The 26006-nt window shown below is 39.2% G+C and overlaps 2 protein-coding genes across 2 annotated transcripts; both read right to left on the bottom strand.

Moving 5' to 3' along the window:
- Positions 1 to 5391: 5391 nt before the first annotated feature.
- Positions 5392 to 8883, bottom strand: si:ch211-103f14.3 (zona pellucida-like domain-containing protein 1). The gene is given in 11 exon segments (XM_062406594.1): positions 5392 to 5522; positions 5756 to 5776; positions 6222 to 6232; positions 6377 to 6529; positions 6607 to 6687; positions 6834 to 6931; positions 7246 to 7318; positions 7951 to 8071; positions 8074 to 8122; positions 8231 to 8451; positions 8775 to 8883. Coding segments are annotated over 11 exon segments (1068 nt in total).
- A 7360-nt stretch (positions 8884 to 16243) lies between these two features.
- On the bottom strand, positions 16244 to 25246 carry zpld1a (zona pellucida-like domain containing 1a). The gene is made up of 11 exons (XM_062406473.1): positions 25142 to 25246; positions 24479 to 24592; positions 23895 to 24115; positions 22374 to 22555; positions 21506 to 21578; positions 20973 to 21070; positions 20240 to 20320; positions 19973 to 20144; positions 18650 to 18752; positions 18216 to 18245; positions 16244 to 17462 (listed from the first exon to the last, which is right to left on the bottom strand). The coding sequence occupies exons 2-11, from the start codon at positions 24582 to 24584 to the stop codon at positions 17287 to 17289; spliced, it is 1242 nt and encodes a 413-aa protein (XP_062262457.1). The 5' UTR covers positions 24585 to 24592; positions 25142 to 25246; the 3' UTR covers positions 16244 to 17286.
- Positions 25247 to 26006: the final 760 nt, after the last annotated feature.

Below are 26006 nucleotides of genomic sequence, written 5' to 3'. Positions count from 1 at the left end.
GTTGCTCACACTGTTAGCTACTTTTTCTGCTCACCAAGTCAATAAATGTATTATGAGTGCATACACCTTCCATGAGTATGCTCTGAAACAACAAGGCAACTCTGTCACTGAAGTCACCGACACACACATATGACATGGGTTGCAAACATCTCTGAACAAATATTGTATAGAACTTGAGTCTCACTCCTCATAGTCTGAACAGTACTCGTGATCAACATACCCACAAGCCTTTCCCTGCAACTGCTAGTGATGAGAGAATATAGCTGAGTGATAAATACTGAGAAATGTTCAATTTTCACGAGAATACACAAGTCATTATTGTTTACCTCAACTTCATTGAACAACTTCTTTAATTTAACAACAATGCTCCCAGTAAAAGATCAGATCGAGCATGATAGAAGAGATAAACCATTGTATCTAAATCCTTTATCTGTTTCAGGGGTAATTCCTGCAAAACAACATTAGTTTTTGCCTTTGTTCACAAGTAACAACCTGGACCCTTGGGGTGGTGTCTCCACTTGTGCTGCACTATTGCAAACTTTCCATAGGTTTACATGAACTCTGTAATCATTATCCATGTTTTGACATGCAGCCTTCAACAGTTTAGATAGAGAGCAAGAGCAAATAGGACCCAGATACGAACACTGCAGCTGTGTCCCAGATACGAGTTCAGTTCTGAAGCTGAGACTCAAAGTGCCCCAACAGAGACAGAGACTAAAACTCTTTTTGATTTTGTCAATTCACAGTTTTATGTCATTGACATCAAATTAATTGACTTGTGCACAAGCTTGCATGGTGTCTGGCCCAAACGCAGCCAGGGGAAGGTTGCATGTGTCATAAGATCATATGAAAAGGAACAGAGGTTGGACCTGTTATATATTGACAGCAGACATTTTAACCCATCACACTAGGAAAAAAGCAGCTGTTATAAAAAATATGAAGGATGAACAATTCTGTCTCTCAGAACAGTAATTGTGACAGCAAACCAGCATCTAGCTTACAGGTTGCCATGGGATACAGTTAACACTTCAGAGATTAAGCAGGTCATCTAAAAAGACATGTGTAACAACTGACAGTCTGGAAATGAAGGAAATGAAGAGCAGGCAGGTGGTCAGCTCAGCACAGAAGTTCACTGAGGACATCCAGTGGACAGGTGTGGCATGACTAGCTTCGGGAAATTACATTCAAGGTTGTTTATTTTTTATGTATTAATCTGCGTCTCTGCCTCACTGGCATCTCTTTTGTTCCTCAGACAGACACATAATGTAAGATATGTATTTAAATTACTAACATTATTAACTGATAAATTCCTCCGTGAACTTAGAGAACATGTCACTGAAAACTCCACAAGGACATGTTTGCATAATGCGGTCCAAGGCAGATGTGGTTTTCACATATGATGATAAAAACATCATCAAATACTTTTTGCACATATAACTTGTCTTTAACATCTTGCTTATTTCAGGAGTAGAGTAATTTGTTGCAAAGCAGGGTTTGCAGAGGGTTTTCAAGTCTTGGATGGAAATTAGACCACGAGGCGCTGTTTATACTTAAGGAGGATTTTAATAATTTATTGTTGATTTCTTCTCCACCTAAACACTATATTCTGTCTAAAGACCTCTGCTGATTTAAAAAAATATGTAATATTTTTGGGCAGGCTCTGGGAGTATAATGAATAAGTCTGTGTAATGTGTCTATGTGTAATGATTATACTTTATGATAATGTTTGGGGGTTATATAAACACTCATTTAAGCATTTAAGTGCCTCCTACTGGTTTATCTGAGGAATTACGATGAAAGGACAAATTGTCTATACAGAAAACACATAATTTTGTGTATGGATGGGTGAGAGAGAGAGAGAGAGAGAGAGAGAGAGAGAGAGAGAGAGAGAGAGAGAGAGAGAGAGAGAGAGAGAGAGAGATTGTTGTGCCCACTGCAGCTAGCAAGTTCAAAGTCTCAACGATCCTCTTGTCATCCTTTCGGATACAACACCCTGACTTCTCTCCCTCTCCGTAACTGAGCATCTTGCTGATGGAGGTTCTCTTTGAAAAAATAATAGGATGGAATTTTTTTTTTTTCAGAAAAGAAAATGAAAGCCAGTGGCAAAAGTACAAGCAGCCAATTGGCGAAAGTTTGCAATCCAGCTTCAAAACACCGAGGCACAAGATTTAAATTGGCCGGGATGGAAGGAACGACTTATTTAAGATGGTAATATATTTCCAAAGTACAAACATTCTTGCTGCAGTTGTCTTGTCTTCATATAAGTAATTATGTGACAGTATTTTGCCTCATGTCATTTAAGAAAAGCTAAAACCTTCCTGACTCTTTCATTGCTATTTAAACTATTCAGCCAGTTACTAATGATTCACTAATGCATTAACTTCAACAATAGAAGGCAAACATATTTGCAAACACAATTACATGTATTCACTGACTGTCTACAGCTGTAAATGTGACCCAGTGTCCGTGTTACAGTTACAAATCATTAACATCAATGTTTCTTGAATGTATAATCCAATGCCTCATCCAAATTCTTTGATTAAAAGAACATACTGTATGCTCCATTTATATGTTTAACACTGTCTCCTATAAATCCTGTTCACTTAACCCTTTTGTGTTCCGTTATGTTGTGGCGGCAATTTAATCACTGGATTGATTATATTCAGAGGAAAACCTTTTACAGATACATTTGGTCACAGCTATGTACAGTATCTTACAAAAATATCCACTCACAGAGCATTTTGTGATATTTGCATTACTTTACTGTCACTTTGTAGTTTCTCCCTTTGCCTCAAATGGTCTCAGTTTTTCATGTCATTGATTCCACAAGATCTTAAAGTAAAGCTTTCCACTGAGATTCTGCTCTGTGTTGACACATCACATAATTTCAGCAGATTTGTGAGCTGCGCATTCAAGATGCCAAAGGTTCTACTGGATTCCCATCTGATGACTCAGGAGGACAGTGAAATTCCCTGAACCCACTATCATGTTCATGGAACCAGTTTGAGACGACTTTTACTTTGTGATGGAGCATCATATTACCTGGTCAGTATAAGGATGAACATTGTCAGCAACAATACTCATATAGACTGTGACTTAGATAGACTCACTACCTGGCACCGACACGAGTGGAAGCCTTTCTACGTAGCTCCGTGGTCTTGTGTCTTTTTTAGCTTTTTTAAGATTGGTTTTCATTGTTTACACTTGCTTTTAAGAGGCACTGTGTAGATATATAAATATCCTATGGATACACGTACGGATCGACCCATCAGAGCAGTCAGGACTTTGTTTACACGAGGGATCAGCTGCTCGCGCTGCGGTCAGGAAATCATGCCGCCGCAGTTCACCCCATACCGGAGGTAGTGGTTAGTCGCTACCGCGGAAGCAGAGCTGGCACGTTGGTGAAGGCGAGACGCCTGCAGAAGCGGTGGAGGCTCAAACCGGCTATTCCTTCGAGTGTGATGGGGAATGTAAACTCACTGGCCAACAAGACAGATGAGCTGGCAGCCTTGGTGATGAACGTGAAGTTGTACAGAGAGTGCAGCTTACTGTGTCTAACGGAGACCTGGCTAAAGGCCGAATTATAGTCGGGTTGTACGCACGCACTCATACAAGCAAGACACGCAACACACCCTTTCGTGCCCTCTGGCGGCTTGCGTGTGTCCGCCATATTTCTAACTATACGACAAAGCGACGCGAGCCTCACGCAGCCCGCAAGGCTTGTGATTGGTCTGCTTACTACATCCTGTCCGGAGACTAGTTTCCGGTTTCATGCCCCATAATACTGGCAGAAATCACGGAAGATTTAGAAGAACGAATATGGACCAAATAGAAGAGCACTTGGCAGAAGAATTCTGAAAGTATGACCACTTGTATAACCCGTCATTTGTCCGCCAGAAATAGGCTATGAGGAGCCGGAGTGGCGATGTAAATAAACAGTCGACGAAGAAGAAGACGACGCTTCCTTGTGTGTTTTGCCTTCGACAAACAACGTTACTCCGCCTAGTGTTCTGGCGGTGTCTGTCGATGCAACTGCGTGGCCTTCCGCGGTTGCAGTCGCAGTACTATAATTTGGCCTTTAGCTGTGAGCCTCCGTACGTATTACATGCCCAGGGAATTCTCCCAAGCCATTGTTGATTGCGTTAACATCCCTCCATGGGCTACGGCCGAAAGCTCGTGTGACATCATCTACTCCGTTATCGCTGGGCTCCAAACTCAACATCCTGAGGCCTTCTTTGCAATTTCGGGGGACTTCAATCATGCTACTCTTGACTCAACTCTGCCTGCTTGTCACCAGTTTGTGTCTTGTCCAACAAGGAAGAACAGGACAATTTAGCTGATGTATGCTAACGTGAGGGACGCATACAAAGCCACACCACTTCCTCCCCGCTTCCCCACCTCCTTTGTTTGAGCTGCTGTTTTTGACAGAGTGGTTTTTAATGTCATTCTTACACACGTCCCCAAAACATAAAACCATTCTTGGAGTTTATCCAGTGTATACAATGTTTTTGTAGGTCAAGTTTAAAAGCAGCTTGCATAGCAAGTGAATGAGTCTGGTTTCAGTTATATGTGGTCTTTAGCCTTCTGTAAAGCTAGTAACATCCTCTATACAAGTATTCCTTCAATAGTTTGCATTTAATGAGGTCATGGACAAGTACTTTAGGCCAGAAACATATTGTCAGCCATGGCTTGTTCTGTAAACACACACATACCTACACACCAAAAATTCACATTTGTTACAGTGACTGATGATAAATACTTTATTGTATTTTGTGTACTACCACAGTAGCTTATCTGCTTGCTATGTAATTTACTGTAAATAATTATACAACATTTGCTTCATTCTCAAAACTTCCCATTCTTTCATATCAAACTTTGCAACATATGTGTACAACATTAGATAATGAACTTAATAAGTTTGGCTTTCATAAAACTTAGTAGAGCACTATATGAAATATAGATTCTTCCAAGATTTGCACTCGTAAATTGGTGTTTGCTTATAAAATATTTCCAGCCAGTGCCTAAACAATTTTGTTTCCCCTACTACATTCAATAAACTAATGATATACATTTTGATGCTTTTTAATGCCAAAGCGCATGAGTGCATAACACTTAAGCTTTACATTAAATAATGCACAAATCTAAAACAAGCAAAGCATATCTTTGTGCAAAGGTTCTGTTCACTCTTCATGTCAACTTATTCTACAAAGTACATGTCAAGTGTAACTGCAGTGACAAGAAAGGACCACAAATGTACTATAAATGAACAGCGATATTATGCTTAGTAGCACTAACTACTACACCACACCACACCACAGGAAATATCGCTGTGAACCATTTCATCCAGCAGTCGGGCTTATGTAAAGTTGTGCATACAGCTCTCAGCACCCTTTAAAAGACTCTGTTCCTCCTGTAGAAGATGGCTGCTGCAGCCACAACCACAATGACGGCCAGAGTGAGGACACCACTAGCTATCCGGAGACCCATCCTGGAGTCTGAGTCCGATTTAGTGCCGGATACAGCTGCTTACAACACAACCAGAGCAAAAACAGAGTAATCAAACTTTGATTCACAAGGGATCATTTCTACACAATCAGGCAGATATGGCATCGAAACATCATTAGTAATGAAGTTCACTGTCACATTGACAGTGCTCAGATGAAGTAAATTAATCTTTTATATTGCTTTTGGAATTCAAAGATTGAATAATTGGCATAATAAGAAATACATCACATGGAATGAAACAATAGTATACCTTCCTCCTTAGATGTCAGTGCTGCAAGAAAGAGAAAGAGGGAAATCGCTTACATTTTGGAGCTATGAAGAATAACAGGGGAGACACCAAGCTCCCTTTCTCCTAAAGATAGAAATGGTAAATGGTTTGTATTCATAAAGCGCTTTCTTAGACTTGAAGACCACGCTTTACTTTACAGGTTTATCACTCACCCGTTCAAGCACATTCAAACAGTGAATCTATGTGCAGCTTTTTCTATGAGACAGCACTGCCGTCAGGGGCAATTCAGGATTCAGTATCTTGACCAAGGACACTTCAGCATGCAGATGGGGAAGACTGGGATAGAACCACCTACCTTCTGGTTAGAGGACAACCGCATTACCCCCTCAGCTGCCCCATAAAATGGACTTACTGTAGTATAAAGTTAAAGTATGACACAACTCATTGTACAGTATGTGTGTTCAGAGTGAGTTGCACTTTAAATTACTCTTAGGAAACCTAGTGATAGAAGAAATATCCAATTTTGTTATTTAATCAAAAAAACAATACAAAATATATCCAGTCCAACTTTTAGAATGATAAAGCATCATGTTATCAACTAAAGTGATGCTGCACTACCTTTTTATTCCTTTCTGTTTTTACTCGAATTTTCTGTGCTGCCTGGTGATACAGTGTAGGTAATAAGTGGACACTGTCTGGTTCTGCTGTTCAACGAACCTGAAGGCCGGGAAGGAGAAACGGGATTGGTGACCATTCCCGTTCTCATACACGGTGGTCATCGGATCGCTAGAGCACCTGTTTGATATCAAGAAGCAAAGTGTTGGCTGAACATATTGATGGACTATCTCTTCCTATTCAGTTTTGGGACTTACGGGACAAACAGATTGAAGAAGGTGGAGTTTGTGGGATTAGGAGCGATGGAAGCATAGCATCGGTCCAAAAGGACATGGTACCTAGTATGGGGTTGGGGGGGGGGGGGCAGATAGCATTAGTAGTGATGTCACAAGACTTTTACATTCAATGGTCATTCATTTTGTTTCTGGAGTTGGAACTATAGAAATTCCAGAGATTGGTTTACATTAAATCTTTGTTATCTTACTGAGCTGTCAGGTTTTCTGCTTGAACCTGGACAAAGATGGTGGTCCTCAGCTCTAATCCCAGTGGCGGTATGTCCAGAGGAGTTGTGTAGTTTGCGTCCTGTCAACACAAAAGTAAAGCAAGTCAGAAGTAACATTTGACAGTTTATATGGGAAGCTGTTATAATCCAGAATTGATTTGATAAGTTAAATGATCAGAATTGAATCGTTTCGATACACGGAATAGAATGGAAGAATAAAATAATTGTCCAAATACTTGATTGATACTTGGAATGATTAGAAATTTAACTTACTATTTGTTTACATGCCCATTTATAACTTTACAGCTACGAAACACAACAGTCCATCAAAGCACTGTTGGACTAACATAGTTTACAACATCACCTCTCTATAAATCATGTTGTCTCATCTTACATTAAAGATTTCCATTGTCAAAGTACTGACGAAGGTTCCATTTTTGTCCGTAACTGCAATGGAAGATGCTGGCCTAAATGGGACAAGGGAAAGGGAAGGGTGGTGGTGATGGGTGGGTGAACGATATCAGACTGAATCCTACATGTTACTGTACACCTGCAGACTATTTCCACCAGAAGAAGCTTCTGTTCCACTCAGATAATCCTGTCTCATCTTCTGAGAGACTGTGATCAGCAGATGTATGTTAAGTCATTTAGCAGATTTTGGGTTTGTGAATGTTTTATACTAACAATTAGTTTTGTTAACAGTTCCTCTCATCAGCAGAGAAATAAACCAACAAAGCTAAGGTTTGGATGAAGTCAATGATTTAACAAAGAAAGCAATTAAGAATCTGTAGGAGTAATACTTGTTTCCTGATGTAACTGTGCGCTGTAGTGTTTCATGAAAACAAAAAGTGGAGCAAAATCGTGTTTTTATCAATGATCTGGGGTTATAGTAAAATAAACAGCTTGAGCATTCTGTGGATTGTGTATCTCTTTGCCTCTTAGCTGTATCTAAATCAAAAAAGTTAGATATTTAACTTTAACATAAAGCAAACTATCTCTTTTTTACATGCTAACCCTAACAATACAACAAACCCATTTTACAGATATGTACACTTAACTCAAGAAAAAATCACTGGAAGGATACAAGCAGAGATCTTACACTTCCACCTGGGTGTTGTTGATGAGATACTCAAGAGGGTAAGCACAGGAATAATAATATTTGAGCTCAGCGTTATAGGTGACTACTCCCGTGGTTGGATCATGGGAGCGCACCGCACCATCTGGATGTTGGAGAAGTCAGCAAACATCCCTGTGCCAGCTGCACTGGTGGTCTGCAGGCAACAGTTACAGTAGTCAATCACAGAGGGAAAAAAAGAAAGGTTGCTTTAAGAATCATACAGTTATTTCTTCATTTTACTTCTCCTCAAACCTCTACTAACCAGGAAGTTGCTTCCACAAGCGTTGGTCATGTTGAGGGGGAAGGTGAACCTGACAACAGGCGGGGTGACGGACTCATCAAAGGTTCCTTTACACTCTGGCATGTTGAAAATGTGGTTGAGGATGAGCAATGACTCATTGTAGCCAGTGTAGACAACAGGGCAGATAAGGATAGCCAGGCTAATTGAGGAGGTGCCACATTCAACTGAGATGTCACTGTATTCTAGAGGAATGGGAAAGATACACCATTAAGGTTTTGCTGCAATTGTCACAAAAAATCGGATTGAGGTACAAATAACATTATTTTCCTACCTGGGAGGAATTTATAAAAAAACTAAACCCTTGGAAGCAAAAAAAACTTTCTCAAATTGCAATTTAATTTTGTTTACACTTGTGTGGCAAAGCTTGATCTTGTAGAGGTCAAACTTAAACAATATTTTTGACATTAACCATGTCAAACATATTATTTCATAATTTTTTGTAATTTCATAAATTGAAAAGAAAGTTAAAAAGAGTAAAATCCCATCAGAAGCATGCATACCGTACCTGGCCGTCGAAGATCATTCTGGCACGTTAACTGATGGCTTTTGGCCACCATAGATACCAAGAAGAAAAGGCTAAGAAGGTACATTTTTACCATCCTTGGTATGGACATTCCTGTAACAACAGAATATGTATGATACCATGTATGATTTTTAAAGGACCTAAAGTTATTCTTGTTTGTGTTTCTAGTAGTTTCCATTGTTGTTGCCTTTTTCCTGCATTCTGCTTCTGTCTTACAGCTGCCACCCTCTTTCTCTGTGCGTCTTCTTCTTTGATCAGTGTATAGAGCTGTTGGAGGTTCTTATATAGAGCTGGGAATCTTTCATTTGATTCGACAGAAACAAGGTCAGTGTCAGTTGGTGTGTCCACCTGTACTTCACTGAATGGGAACAATTCTTTTGTACAGGGAGTTCCGTGGACCATTCCTCCAAGGTAAAGAATAAGTGAAACCCTACACAGCAAGAGTCTTTATGAGGGACCAGAGACAAAGGCCAAGTTTCTTTTCTTTAAAATACTGATTCCCTTAGAATGCTAACATGAGAAGTCATGAAGCAAGTGTTTAATCCCATGGGGATCCCGCCAAATACTTTGATGCCCTTTTTTCGGGGGGAGTCTGTGTATTAGTAATAAAGGGCAATATCTTTTAGTGTGAGCCAAAGATGATTCTCTAGGATAATTTCCCATCTCAGAGAACACTGCACCTAGGTCACTAGAATCTTTGTGGAGGTCCAAGCAGGGCTTTTATTGGAGTGACAATGACACAAAGCAGTTTGAACCATGACATACAGTACTCCTCGATAAGACTGCATCATTCAGTGCTAGATTAAATGTTGTGGAAAAAAAACAATCTGGGCCAATTAACTTTAAAACTGATGTAGAGAGTTGCTGCATTCACCACTCTTCATAACTTCTTGGACTCAACTAAGCCAAGCAAGGAGACAACCATGGACTATTTTTGGATCTTGCTGATACACTCAGCTTTGTATACTCTTCAGCTTGAACATCACCAATCTTGTTCGAGACATATTCCAAAGATCAGATGTGTTGAGCAACAAGTGATTTCCAAATGATTTTCTAATAAAGAGGGTTTCTGTCATTTTTTTGGTTGTATATAGTTTGATGCTATAAAAATGGTGTGAAACGTAATGAGAACAACTGAGATTGACTTGCAGGTCAGGCGGATGTGTCAGCGGGAACTCAATACAATGGCTCCACTCTACGACCAACAGTACCCTGATCCAAAATGACCATTGCAAGATGGCAGTGCCTGTATCCAGAACAGTTTGGCTTCATGTTTGTGTGGTGGGCAGATGATGAGACATATCTTTAAAGTCAATAGTTAAAACCTTGGGACCAGAGGTAGGGTAATAACCATGTATTGGAAAGTATCATGGACTAATAATGTTGAAGAGAAGTAGCTGCAAAACACACCTTAGAGTGGTGTTAAGAAGAACAATATTTATGCACACATGCATTGACGAAAGAAAACACTGGATGGAAAATAACTTATATCAGCGAAACCTCACAAAATCTGATGTGATTGTATTTGCTCCCCCATCAGCCACAGACAAAATCACAGCCAACCCGGGGAATCTGGCACACTTTATTAAAACATCATGATCTGGCCCATGGGTATATTACTGATCTTGTGTCCCCAATATGAGCCGGGACGCCGTCTGAGATGCTCTTGTTGGGACATGGTTTTTGTGCAAACCACAGGCCTCCTCTAAGTCAAACTTGTAACAAACATGCCGCATGTGCTGGAGTGGACTCAATCCCCCAAGATGCAACAGGTTCCATTGATCTTTGAAAGTCAAGGAACTCAGTCTCCCAGAGGATGTAACAGGATGCTGCATGTCCTGGGGTCAGGGCAATATCACACAAAGGTGTCAAGAGCCACCAGGGTCAACTCCTATTGGTCACTCTGGTCCAAGACCTGTGAGGTCACCGGGGCCAATATGAGGAGAGGTCTCCCCAAGATCTTTCTCTTTCTACAATCCTTCGAAGGCCAGCAGGCTGTCCAGCCTCTCTTCTCCTACATCGCCAAGGGGGGGGGCCTGGCTGATCCAGCTTCCTTCTCTATCCAACCCGCAACTGGAGGTCAGAGGTGCAGCTCCCCTGCCCACACTCTTCAAGGAAATCTCCTCGCCCTTCAAGCTCTACCAAACTCCTCGTAGCGACGCGATGTCCTGCAGGAAAACTTCAACCAGCATCTTAGCACACGGCTCGACAGAATCGCGAATGCAGAAATCTACGACCACAAAGCCAGGAGACGTCACAGAACTGCAAACTGAACAGCAACTTCTTTTCCTCTTTCCCTAGGACTGGTAACATAATCTGGGCTTAATAATTATACTACGCTAAGCAAGACTGTTTATTTGATCGGTGTGTGCTTATAAGTTTGATATATGCTCTGACGTTGTAGGCATAAGTTAAAGGAAGGTTAATAGTTAGGCTCGCCACAGGCTTTGTCCCTGACTATCATTATCTGATTAACATCCACACAGACACGCATAGCATCTCACCTAGTTAAACCTTCCCCCTGTGCCGTGAGGCAACCTCAGAAGAAGGGGGGGGGGGGCTCTTATCTTAGGGAGCATTCTTTAAAGCATGCTAATTTACATTCACACACACACTCACACACCTCCTAGTTAGTTAGTTTGATTGTTTAGTAACTTGTGTTTTTATACTTTATTATGTTAATAATAAATGTTCTTCTTTCACAAATGTTCTGTCATTAATATTGCATAAGTGAATCTTGCCAACCGTTACACTGCTAAGAACTCCATAACCTTCATTGTTCATTATATTATCTTTAATGGTCAAATATTGAGATTTCTAATTGAACTAGATCTAAATGAGACTGACCTTAATCAATAAATTGGCTATCTTTTCCCTTCTATGAAGGGTGGTGCCCCGCGAGAACTTTAACCAATTAAAGTTATGATTTAATATTAATATTTTAAATATTAATGTTTTACATTTTATTTTGATAACCAAATTTATTGAGTGCCTAAAGGCACACCATTCTATGGTAACTCTTTTTAAGCACTATTGCACAACACTCTGGTAGGGCACTCCAAAGTGTAGGGCAAAACCAAGGGAGGCAGAGTGTTAACTGTGAAGGGTTCTACACTCTGGAAAAATCTAGTTTCCTGTTTTATCACTCTTTTAAAAACACATTTTACAAAAAGGCTTTCAACACGTGACGTTTATTCCTGTATTATATTTATTTAAACGACATGCTTTTGCTCATGTTTTAAAGTTGCTTTGTTTTATTTTGGCTTCTGTAAAGAACTTCTCTGTTTGTATTGAGAAGTCCTATATATGTTTGTTGAGGAGGCTCAGAGAAAACCTCCAGGTGAACCAGGGACAGCCAATTGGCCCAGCTGAGATTAGTTGGCCAATCAACTCTCCCTGGATTCAAAAGGCAGCAGCTTCCAGACGGAGACCAGGACTGAGACACTCATGAGCGAAGCTCACAAAGGATAAACTCATGGGAAAGACTGATGAGAAACAGAGCTGAGCTGCAAAGCTATACACCAGCAGAACTGTCGTACACTTAAATTTGGGTTTTTTGAGTTTATTTTGAGTTAAAGAATGGTGAAATGTGAATGGTTTGTCTCTGGCTGTGGTGGAGACCCCTTTGCCCCAATATTGTGATTATATCATTAATAGTATAGAGCTGCCTTAGAACATTTTTTGCACTGAAATTGATTTGAGGTTTTATATATAGGTAAAATATTCAGAGTAGTTTTCACATCAACAGAAATGTATAATTTTAATCAAGTCAATGCATTTGGATCTGAAGCTATCAGAGAAGCGTGTTGAGCAAAGATTAGCAGCAGCTTGACTCCAAGAATGATTTTTAACCTGAAGCTGATGTTTTCAGTGTTTTTGAAAAGAGGGGACCTTTGAGGATAATTCAGCTCAGAGTAAAAACCTCCTGAATTAAGGAATCCCGACCAAGAGAAGCTAATTGCAATTACATAGCAATCCCACGCTGATTACACAAAATCGACTCATGCATTGTGTAACACTCAAACATTCCACCCTATCAGCTGTTGGTACCCTGGATCGATTGTTAGTACATTTATCATTATTTACTCAGCTATTATTAACTAGTAAAGATGAAAGAATATTTAAAAAAACCTTCTGTAATATAAAGAAACATTGAAAGTCTGAGGTAGAACCGCTTCTGCTGCATCACAGGGATCAATAAGAGTTGGTTTAGTTCTGTTTTCATGGCTGACTTTTAGATTAGCTTCACATCGGCCTGTACTGCAGCTTCTCCTCAAAAGGGATGTTTCCAAATTGGCCTATCTCTATATTTAATGAGATCCAATAAAACACAAACTGCTGTGTTTAATTACCTTATTTAATGTTCATACTACTATATCAATGGCATCGTTTTAAGACATTTGGCTGCTGTATAATCTCAACAGTTAATGGAATCAGTCTAATATTTGATCTTTACACATTTGACAACATAACCTTCAAAATGATCCATACGTGTCATGACAGCACAGTGGCACTACACCTCTGATCACCAATCCACAGTGTGTGGTTTGAGAGGAACTCCAGCACCTTTAGTCAAACTTCCTTATGAGAACAAGACCATTATCCTGGCTTCTGATCTCATCACTTTGACAAATATCTTTATATTAATGATCTTTGAAGGCTCACCAAATCAGCTGGCCTGTCCACAACCCTAAAATATATATTCATAGAATCAACTGATTTGTTTTTCAACTTTAATGTAAATATTTAAGATTTCTTAATATCAACTTATTCAACATATTAAGGCAAGTGTCTTGATTTATTTCTCAGAGCATCTTAGAATGTGGATGAATTTTCTGCTTGACTTCTTAAATAAAGCCTTGAAAGCAACATAACTTGAATTAATAAACTTACAAGCATGCACTACTTGGTATAGCTCCACAGACTCTCATATTGTAGTTTGAACATGATGTCAACTTCAGTTAGATTCATATTGAAATCATACTGTAGACGTAAGTGCTTTGAGTACAGTGAAGAACCTACTCTTTGAACTAACCAAAATATATATATATAGTGAAAGAAAACATGGTCTGCAGTAGCTTAACAGTCAACTCTATGTAATGTATTATATTTATTCAACTTGTTTTCGAGACTGATTTATCCAGTTCATTTAACAGATTTTTTTTTAAGGTGACATGGTGTCTCATGTTTCAGAATGAAAGAACATATGAGATACGTATGAGCTAATGATTAGACCCTCACACCCTTCTTTTTGAAGCAGCTTGATCTAATAAATGAATACAGAATATGGGTGGAGATGGGTTACCTTACACACAATAAAGAAAAGAAGTTCAAAACCAAATCTAAAACCATTCTCCCCCTGGGCATGAATTATACACTTCCAATTTTCAATATGGAACAGGGGTGCTTCAGTAATGTTTGGATTGAGAATAATAATATTTATATGGTAAAACATAATGATATCTCTATTACATTGTACAAACTATGAATATTGAGACTAAAAGAAAGATGAATGGAGTTTTGATTACAAAGGGAAAATGTTTGACTTTAATAGATCATATGAGCCATTTGATGTTCTATAATAATGTTTGGAAATGTAACTTTGTATAGCAAATCTCTGCTACATGAAGAAACTGTAGATGAGAGGCCATATTCATTGACTGAGATCAATCAATCAATCAATCAAATTTTATTTGTATAGCCCATATTCACAAATTACAATTCATCTCATAGGGCTTTAACAGGGTGTGACATCCTCTGTCCTTAACCCTCAGCAAGAGTAAGGAAAAACTACTAAAAACCCTTTTAACAGGGTAAAAATATGTAGAAACCTCAGAGAGAGCCACATGTGAGGGATCCCTCTCCCAGGACGGGCAGAAGTGCAATAGATGCCACGTGCAGGAGAACATCATCAATAATCAAAGTCTCTAGCAGCATTTGATGAGGGTAGACATCCCGAAGGACAACCCCAACATGACATGCCAAGCAGTCCCGCTGCAAGCACAGTCCATGCTCAATGTCCATTGAGATGACAATCAGGAATCACTTCACATTGCATGGTATTGTTGTGAATTGAAATACAAAGCTGTAGCTGGTAAATTAAATTCGTTTTTGACACATCAATAGTCCTTTCTGTATTACTAGCTGAACTATAAGCACTTTGTAACCTTGTTAAGATAAGTGCTATACAAATAAAGTGATTATTATTATTATTACAATGCATTCCCTGGATTTACCATTGAGAATAACTACACTATGAACATCATATATTAATTATGAGATATTGGTATATTATTACGGTAATTAGTTTCTTTCATACTATTTGACATACTAAGTAATTATCTTTAAATTGTACCAGGTAGTCAGTAAGTGAGGAGGAATAAATATCTGCAATTGGACACACACAAAAAGTGGTTGGTTGTCCCATTGACCCCGAGGCCACGGAGCTATGCTAGAATGTAATTGGTTAATCTCGGACCATTGTTTTTACATGCTGTAATAATGAACAATGTACTAGCCTGAGAGGGGAAAGTTTTTTTTTTGTGAAACTAATTGTTGATATTTATTGAGATGAATGATTCTGCTATGTGAAATAAAACTGGAGCCATTGATTTATTTCACACTGTATTTGAAACTCAAGGGCGAAAGAAACATATGAGATTGGTGGTCATACACATTTTATTTTCCTGATGAGTGACCGCTAATGTTGTGCAAACAATGACTGTTGTCTCTGAGAATTACAGGGAGAAGCAGAGTGATGTTGGTCTTCAGATGGAGTGGTGTGGATTGTTGAAGATACTAAATAGTGAAAAACCATCTCACTCAGTTGCCTAAACGCAACCAAGCCATAGAGCTTCATTAGGTGGCAAATTAGAGAAGGATAGGGCTAAGTCATTTGAAGGCCTTGAACACATGACCAACTCTAGGTATCAACTCAGCAGGTTCACGTTTGAATGCAGTGACAATAAACACAATTAGTGGTCTCTTCTGAATATCCAGCCATTCGAATCTTGATGAGAAAAGTTAATATAAATATGTCATATGGTGCCCAACAATTTAGCTTTACAAGCAGTAATGGGTGCTACATAATGGGAATTATTTCCCCCTGGGCTTCCCCACTTAGCCTGTATACAGTGATTTACTACCTGAGAAGGCCTTTTCCTCACACCTATGAAAAGCACAGTCATCTGCTGCACATGTTATTTAGTTAAAATAATAGTTTGTGTATTTTTGACAATAAAGCAGTACAGCTAGGCGCTTTTTACAGTTTTTAGTTGTCGGGGCGGCTGTGGCTGAGGGGTAGAGTGGTTGTCCTCAAACCTGAAGGTCGGCAGTTCAATCCCCAGTCTGACCCATCTGCATGCCGAAGTGTCCTTGGGCAAGATGCTGAACCCTGAATGCCCCCCCCCCCCCCCCCAGAAAAACAAAGTGCTGCGAATAGATGCACTGTATGAATGTGTTGTGAATGTGTGAATGTAAAACTATACTGTTAAGTTCTTTGAGTGGTCTTCAAAACTAGAAAAGCACTATATAATTACAAAACCACTTACCATTAATTAGGTTTATGCATTAATGTGGCTGTTTGGTGTTTTTTTCTGATATTATGTCCCACCCTGCTATTACGCACAGTTAAAAGTTTGTATGCTGTATCAATGCAATTAAGAAGTTGGTTCTTATTTTGTTTGGTTGAAGAACTGAGTTCACTCTCATCACCCTGTTTTCATTAACTGAAAGAGGAAAAATTCAAACTGCATCTTTACTTAGAAACTGCACAAGAATAAGTGAAATATTTGCAAAATGCACGATTGTACACAATTTCTAGATTTCAGTAACACACCATCAGTTAAAGAGCATATATTGGGCATGTTATATAGAACTGCTCGGAATCAAACTGTAGGAAAGGCTACTTTACCTCTACATTGCATAACATATTTGAAGTGAACTGCAGGTAGAACAAACCCATCAGCTAAAGACTCGAAAGACTACACCCAACCCCAAAATGTAGAAATGTTAAATTAAATTACAATTATTCTTGTTATATCAATACAATTTCAAGGTCTAATTTATTCAAGCTAAACATTCAACCCTGAGGCTTTTTGTTAGCTCTCTTAATAATAGCGTTTACCTTTTTAGTTTCATACAGCAGTTTACCTGATCTCTGAAGATATATTTTCTAACCACTGTTCTTATATTTTCAGCCCAAAAGCTGGAAAAACCTTCACCACAAGATAATACATGATCATAATGTACTGCATCTTTTACCTGCAACTCAACAGCCGAGGTATAAGTTAAGAATGTCTTCACTTTGTGGGTTAAAACTGCATGACAAACGATCCCCTGCAGGTTGAGGCTTGGCCATGTGGTTCAAACATAAATCACAGAACAACATATAGAAAGTCCTGCCTTACTTCTACACTACTTGTGTTCTCTTGTAAAGTGTCTCTTGTTTTCTGCTTGCTTAACATTGTGTCTGCAGTGAGTTGGGTCCGGGCGCTCAGTTGAAGGCGGGGTTGCGGACTCCAGACAGGCTGCTGACAGGAGGGGTCTTGCCTTTGAGGAGGGTGAGGGAGAAGATGAAGAAACAGATGCTCATGACCCCCAAGATGATCACGCCTGAGATGAGGGTGCTCGTCACCGTGTTCATCTGAAACACTGGAGCTTTCAAATGGGCTGAAGCAGTACAAGCACAAACAAACAATTATATCATTTCTTGCACATTGTCTTAAAATCCCCTTGAATGTCATACACAGAAATAGCTAAATATCGATGATGCTGTGTTTCTCTGTTTCTCTATTTATTTGATGGATTGTTTTTCTTGTTCCTGAGAAGAACTTCACAACCTTAATACAATGCTGGTATCTTTCCAGCTCAGCCACAGTTTTGTTTGATGGCAGAAAATAGTTGAAACCAAACGTGATCAATATTGAATAATTGGGAAAAAGGAAAATCCATCATAACAGCAGAGATAAAACTGTTTTCACTCACATTAAAGTCAATTAGACCAAAATATATAAACACACACACAAAATATAGAAATAATGCGGTATGTAGAGCACAGGAACAACTCCTGCCAAATGTGCTCTCTTGGTTCATACTGCACTTAAATGCCCTCACGTGTCTCACAATGCTGATGCCCTCTCTGCTGGTGTGGATGCAACATGTTTCTAGGATAGTTTTTAATAGTCATACCATTAAAATAATTGCAGTAGTGTTATGTAGGCTAGCAAAATAACTTGAATTGCAGTTAATAAAGCAGACAGAGTGAAACAGCACTTATTATGTAACCTCTGCCAAGCAATCAATACAGCTGTATAATAAGACATAAAAGAGTTAGGTGAGACATTTTCCTTTTGCTATTTTAATGGTTCTCTTTCATATCAGTGGAAATTGCCATCACACAACTGACGGAATGTTAAGGCTTACCCAGCTGAGAGTTGTTGGTTGGCGTTTCATCTGTTAACAAAAAGGTAAAGGGCATTTAAGGGCAACAGCAATACATTGTATTCAGTACATTATACTTTATAGTCCAAGTACAACAGGATGTCTTCGGGCACCATTCACTATCTAGGTCACCACGATTTGTTTTCAACATCAGTTGTCATCCAAGTATGTCGCACCTTCAATCAATGGAGTTTTAAACAGCCTGAGGAGCTGCTAGATACAAAACAAATATTGTTCTATCGCAAGAATTACAAAATGTTATTACAAACTGTACTTGTGAAACCGTATGTTTCTGTTTGGAGGCAAATCTTGTCCTGACAGTACCAAGAGTGTTTGGAAACTGTCAGGAGGTGGAGGCTGGGAAACTCTGAGGAGAAGGATTAGCAGGGAAGGACGAGGATTGTTATCGACTGTACCAATCCGAGTGATGATGGGCCCGGCAGTCAGAACAGCATTTCCAGATGCTGCGTTTGAGTCTTTTCCCTCGGAGATGTCCCGTTTTTTCCTGCTGCCACAAATCTGTGGAAAAAATGGCAAAGAGAGATATGGTGGCAGAATGGAGCCTCCTGATGTATTCCACTTTCCCATGATGAGGCGTTCAGGGGACACATGATCCGCATAGTAAATATGACCCCTTGATGTTGCCTTTATACATCCAAGAAACTGGATATATGACTGCTCTGACTTTGAAATAGTAAACACTGGGTGTCTTGTTGTGATTCGAATCACTATTTTATACCGCTTTATGTTATCCTATATATGTGTCATACTCCATCAATTATTCATATTTGATGATTTATAAGAAGAAATGAGAAGGGGATGAAGGAAGAGCACTGTGTCTTCATGGAGCATATGGATTGAGGATAGAATTTAACCTTAATACTTATTGTATTATGCTACAGTTTACAGGCTACAGCTTCAGGAAGGCTGAAGGAATAATAAAATCTGACCATATATATGTTTTCTTTGTGTAAATAAATGAATAAACAATATATAAAACCATAAAGTTAATATAAAACGATTAGAAAATATTTTTAGGGATTGTAAAATCATTTCCATGTCTGTAATAAGTAATTATTACAGCTGGTAATTGATCTTGTGTCATCATCATTGGTAGAAGTGTTCTGATTCTAATCCAGCCCCCTGGTCTTGGATCTCTCTGTTATGTGTGTGTGCTGAAAAAAAGCAGTGTTCCCACACACACAGCCCTCTTAACTGGGAAACAATGTGGCCTTTTCTGAGCCATTCAAATCCATTCCAGCCAATCAGCAACAGGGAGCATTTGTGCTCCATCGGCATCCGATAACTAAAACCTACCTAAAATGACAAACTTTGAGCATATTTATTTAACGTGGATTGTGATTTTCTTTTCGTTACACTGAGCTAATGTTTACAGTTTCACAAACTGTTCATTTGATTTATAATTCATTAATTCATATAATTATCATTTCATATTTAACAACACAATGGGTTATGTGGTAGCACCTGCACTTAGTTAAAACGACATTCCCTTCTAAAAATGTAATTGACTAGATTTGTTCAGTAAAGAACAATCACCTTAAAACTGTTTTTAAGAATACTAAATGTTCACTGTTACTCTCCACCCCTGACAGTCCATGTGAAATGTCTTCGTCATGTTTCCCTCATGAAATTATTGCTTTAGATGGATTCAAGAGAGATACGCAAACATTGTGTGTTAGATTTTACAATAAAGTAAGTGCACAATGTGTTATTCTCACTGGCATGAGCATCGGACAGTCATCTGCTCGACACAGCTTGGTGACGCAGTGCAGGAAAACAGTGGACATCTTCTGGTTCTTGTGCTTTACAAAGCGGAATACTTCAAAGGCAAAGCGACCCATTTGGCTCTTCCCATTCTCAAAGACGGTGGTCTGAGGGTCTTTTTCACAGCTGGCCCAGGGAGGGAAAATTTGAAAGTATTATTAGAAAGGACAGTAAAAGAAAAACAGGCGGACACAAATCAACTGCTTTCAGAATAGAGTTACCTAAAGAAAAGGTCATAGCGGAGGTCATCGTTGGGGTTTCCAGAGGGCGTGGTGTAACAGTAGTCCATTAGCACGTTCCATCTAGTTCACAGTACGGATTAGCAAACCCCCATTTTAGGGACTTAAATGCATTAGTGATGTGGAGGTAAAGGGCAAATTAAACACATAGGGTACATTTTAGTAGGTCTACATTGCCACTATTATGATCTTTTAATAGATAAAGATACTTGTTATTCAATGCATAATCAAATATGTTGATATAAACAGCCCTTTGCTCTATATGTATCATTTGAAAATATATCGATAAACCTTAAAAGATATAACTTATATATATAGGTTATGTTTATTTCCATGATGGAAAAGGAGTAAATTTGTGGTCAGTGAGTTTTGTGGTCAGTGAATTAATATCAGGTTAAACCTGAAATTAACTAACTGACCTCAAATCCTGGTTTTTAGTGCAGACCTCAGCTTTCAACATGGTTCCGTCATCAGTTAAGTTTACGTACCCTTAGCATTTATACATCATGCTGATTTCAAAGCTCAAACTCATTTGTCACTGTTTTTTTTGTCTTATTCAATTAATGAAGAATATCTTTCTTCTGATTTTACTGTGACCTGGCAGCACCCATAGACACACTGCCTGTCACTGGTGTTGTGATACCAGTAGTCTCCTCCGCCTCTGTCGAGGACTCAGGTTTTTTCTTGGTGTAGTGGTCATGGAACATGATGTTACCTCCTGTCCAGGTTAGTGGCTTTCACAGCTGCAAACACCCGTGTCTTCAGGGTCAGTCCTGCCATGGGGATGGACAGCTGTTGGCCGTACGAGGAGTCCTGTACCACAAAACCATTTCCATACTATTGTTACATTTCCTGTCACATGTTTTTCTTCCTCTCAGTGTTTGATTTGGTTTCATTATCATCTGGTTTCAATAGAATCTCATTTGACTCAAATGGCAAGGTAATTCGGTGAAAAGAACTAAGTGTAAATTCTGCCTAATCCTCTCAAACGATGGGATCAAAGGTAATCTGCTGCGTTCCTTGAGATGCAAAAAAGTGTTTCTGAGCTGTTGGTATCCTCCCTGTCTTGTACATGGATCATCAATCTCAGAAATAATTGTAATTACAGGTGTAAAAGGTGCAGATAAACTTTATATAGCTGCAATGCTTCCTTTTCACTTTGAAACAGACTAAGTATAGTTTGTCTGCAGAGCAACAGCTTCAGCTCCTGAAGTAGCAGATATTAAGCCTGGATTGCTGTGAACTTACATTGTAAAGCAAGAGATTCAATGTGCTGATGAAGGTACCATTGCTGTCCTTCACTGAGATCGCAGCTGCTGACCTTAAAAAAGATAAGAAAATATTTTTAGGGGGATTCCAATATTTTAGGTGACTCGGAAAATTATTCTGAGCAGACTTTGCTTTACTCTCTGTTGCTCACAATAATAGAAAAGAGGAACACATATGCTCAAACTTTACCTGAAGTTCTAAGGTTGACTCACACCACAAAGACTGTGTATGCCACTTTACCAACAACTTTGCTTTATGATTTAAAAAATGCTAACATTTAAAAATGTAAATTTAGCCCTGCAGTATTCATCTGTCCTTAAAAGGTGGATTTGCTTCAAAGAAGATGAGAATGATTCACTTAGTTGATCAGAGAAATGCTGATTTAGTTCCACGGTTACTATTTTGTGGTGGTGTTGTTTCTGAAAGCACTATACCTACACAAAATACTCAACTCATTATTATTAAATATGCAGTACTAGTGTCTTGTACTGAATTAATTATATATATCCATATATATGTGTAAGTTATTGTTATATATACAGTAAATAAAACCTAACCAGTATAAATGTTTACCAAGGCTCTATTTCCCCCCCTCAGTTTAAAGCAGTTGAAATGCACTACATTATGTCTACAATTAATTGCTGTATATTGCTGTGTTTTGTCCATCTTTTATATTCAAAATGTCAAAATGTCCCTCAAAGACTTTTTCTCAGCTCTAGATTTCCAAAAGTAAAATCACCAACAAGTAGTCCTACTTCCAAACTGCATTTCATGGCTTGCTGATCCTATGTACAGAGCAATTTCAAACTGCACAAAAAGTTGAAGGGATCGGATATGAGAGACTTACGAGGCCAGCTGTGTGTTGTTGACCAGGTATTCCAGTGGGTAACTGCAGCTAAACTTGTAGAGCAGACCGGGCAAGTAGCTGATGACAGTGGGAGGATCCGGTGTATCAATGTACCCAGATATGTTACCAATCTGCACCAGTGACAGGTTCCCATAAGCATTGGGTCCTTGTGCCGTGGACACCTGCAGTGAAGAACATGAGTGGGTGGGTGAGACTCTTCCTACTGCCTTGCTAACTGACCACCATTAGCTTCCTGTAAGCACAGGGGTTGATACCCCCAACTCAGACCATCTTTATCTGAGAACAGACTCTCCAGGAAAAATCCCATTTCATCCTGCTCATTCATGTAGCAAAGCATGGGTGAGGAACAACCAGCTCAGCAGAGATTTACTTTAATCTGTTTCTGACAGGGCCTCAAGGATCCCACAGCAGCTCCTTCCCTGAGATAAGGAGTGCTGGACTTCATTCTCATTCAGGATACACATGGCTGGTAAACATCAAAAGATGGGGACTGTGAATCAGAAAGGATGGCTGAGGTGAAAGACACATCAGACACATTTACACATTGCTGGGAGCCTTCTTGTTGTTTTTAAACTTTTGTACATGTTCTGCCTAAATGAGTTGGGACAGAAAAAGTCATAAAGATAATTGCTGAGTAATCTAAGGCTGTGAGTTATATCACGACACTGTCCACCTAATTTCAAAATAAAATAAAAAAAATGTTATCCACTCTTTACAGTAAACAAGACTACAGCTTAAATACAAAATGCATACATTTCCATGTACAGTTGATTCATATTTTAAAAAAAGTCTTTATTTATTAACTGTCAGCTGTGAATTCCTTTCTGAGCTTCTCTATTTTATGTTGAAATGTTAAATGGCCCCTATACATCTCTGAGCTTCTCTTTCCCTGTTCCACCTCTGGAGGCCGCAGACCTGCGGCTCCTGGTTTGTCCCTTGGTTAAGATTAAGAGGTAAAAGGGATTGTGATGTTTGTCTGCAGCTATTTTAAAACTTTGGAGCATTTTATCTTGTGAAATTAAGTGTTCAAGTTTTCCATTGACATAGTTAAATAAAAAATGAAGACCCACGTGTTTTCTGTGGGTTATAAATGTCCTTAGTTGTTCTCCATTCATTTTGTAGCATTTTTTATTTTATTTTATTTTTCCTATTCTTGTGCTTCTCTGTATTTTTTGAATAAACAAACTAAAACACAGACTTAGTGGAAAATGTCTGCCCTCGGGAAATACTCAAGCCAACACTACTTGTAAAGTATGTTCATCTGTTCTCACTTAACAGTTTATTTTGACATACATTATTTAAAACTTTGGCCACATCAAAACATTTTGCCACTAAGTTATATGTATGAGAGGAAATAAAGAAAATCTAAATGGGTCCACATGGTGCTTTCTGTAAGTTGTTCGTTGGTATCATATTTCTGACTCAATCAACAGTATGCAGTTACCAGTTAGGTAATGTTGACACTATGAAAATAACTCATACCATCTCTATTCTTCTTACCACTAAGGCGTTGCCACAGGACTCCAGTGATGCCAGGCTGATACTAAAGATTACAACAGTAGGAAAGGTGTTGTTGTTGATGAATCCACGGCAGTGAGCATCTCCTTGGCGACCATTGAGGGCCAGGTCAGTGTCAGTGTAGCCGGAGAAGAGGACAGGGCAGAAGTTGATTTTGAGGGTGATGGTCTGCACCCCACAGTAGACACTAATATCCCTCTCCGCTGCAACACAAACACACACACAGTCCATACAAGTACATGAAAAGAGGAACCAAAAGTTATTTAGTCATATAGATGAATGAATGCATTTTTTTCTGTTTAGAGAAGTGCTTGGGCTAAGTTAGATTTATTAAGATTTATTACATTTTTTAAATTGTATATATTAAAGAATAAGGATAGTTGTAGGAACCATTAGGTTATACATTTTTTTCTTCATAAATCACAGGAAGTTATAAAATAATGTGTGGACAAATTTGTCTCCCCTTTGGAATGTGTACCTAGTTATATTACAACTTTCCTTTATGATGATACTCCTATTGAATTTCTGAGCAATTGTTTATAAGCAGAAAGCTGTCAATTCCTCACCAGGAAAGCGGCTGTGAAAGTTGGCATCACAGTTGAATCCATTAAACTGAGCTCCAGCTGATAAGGCTTTACTAAAAAGTAAAATGATCAAATGTATATGTTCCATTTCAGCACCTGAAAAAGAAGTATTATACATATGAAAACCGGTTTATGTACATGAAATGTCACTTTGGATAATATAAACTTTAATAGTGGAAAAACAGAAAGAGAAATCCAGCATTTACTTAATTATTTTCACTGAGAAATACCCACAGTAACCAAATATTTTGCCACAAATGTGCCAATGTCACAGGGGGACATTCTCTCAAAAGACTTCAGATCGTTTACCAGATTTTACTTTGGGGGAACATCTTTCTTATCCCCACTTAGAAATATCAAAGCAAACAAATGTCATTTTGAATCTGAACCACCTGCAGCTTTGGCATCAAAAAAGCATTTTATAAAGTATAATGGAATATCTATGCGAGCACATCTCATTGTCCTTTGAAAAGCTCTTATCACATAATCGTTGTCGGGCACACATTCAGAGTCTCTGAGGAAACAGTTAAATTAAAGGAGTAATTACACCATGTCTAGGTCAGACAGCAGATTCGGTTGTTCCTTACAACTTAAGTTAAAAACACAGCATCTGGCCACGGCTTTACAAGAGGAAGAAACACTCACCCTGGTTCCTGGAAGCCAGCAAGTCAGCGGTACTCCATAAGCTTGGGACAGACGATGGAATGGTCCGCACAGCATCCCTACCGGACAACTACAAACAGGACTCAGGTGCAGGGGGGGAAAAAAGGATCCTGCACATAAGAGATTCATTATTTGAACATGTCAACAAAAAAGGGCTGTCCAGGGTGAACATGGGAAAGTCCATCAAATCTGAATGTGTTATACAAATCCTTTCACGGTCGCAGAAACATGAGCAGGTTTTAAAGTTTCCCACTCATATCCTTTTTGCTCAATCTGGCTCTGTCACTGCTCACAAATGGTTTGACGCTGCATGAGGTCCAGTGGCAGTGGGGGGGGGGGAATTATCTTTTCAGGCCCTTGCTTGCTGACTGAGCCATTCCTTTCTCAATGGGGCGGTCAGGGAGTACAGAGCCTACCAAATGGGCCCTTGGCTGCGGGAATCCACACTTTTCATCCTTTGTGTGTGGCAGTCCTCAGTCAGCACAGCAGCAGGCAATCTGCTTGGTGGAGCTTCAAGCTGCTGCCGGCCTCCGACCTGATCCCCAATCTTTAATTTCTGGTCACAAGGCTCCCACCACATGAAGAGAGCAAAGCAAAAGAAACCAGAGTTCATGGAGTTTCAAAAGAGCGCACTACCCCTGTAGCCCCATCTTCAATTTGAACAGTATATGTGATGGACTCGTTGTGTAAGCCAGACAGATGACACACAGGGATTCTCTATAAGAATGACACAACAGTATAGTTGCAGTTCTCTTAGGTCCAGTTGAAAACAAAAGGTGCACTTGTTTCATTTGTCCCTTTTGACCGTTTGAGAACCCATCCTCGTGCATTTTTCCTTTTCTTTTCT

This window comes from Platichthys flesus, chromosome 15 (genome assembly GCF_949316205.1).
Source record: "Platichthys flesus chromosome 15, fPlaFle2.1, whole genome shotgun sequence".
Classification (NCBI taxonomy): domain Eukaryota; kingdom Metazoa; phylum Chordata; class Actinopteri; order Pleuronectiformes; family Pleuronectidae; genus Platichthys; species Platichthys flesus.
Note: the sequence above shows the minus strand (reverse complement) of the source record. Positions and strands in the feature narration are given on the sequence as shown.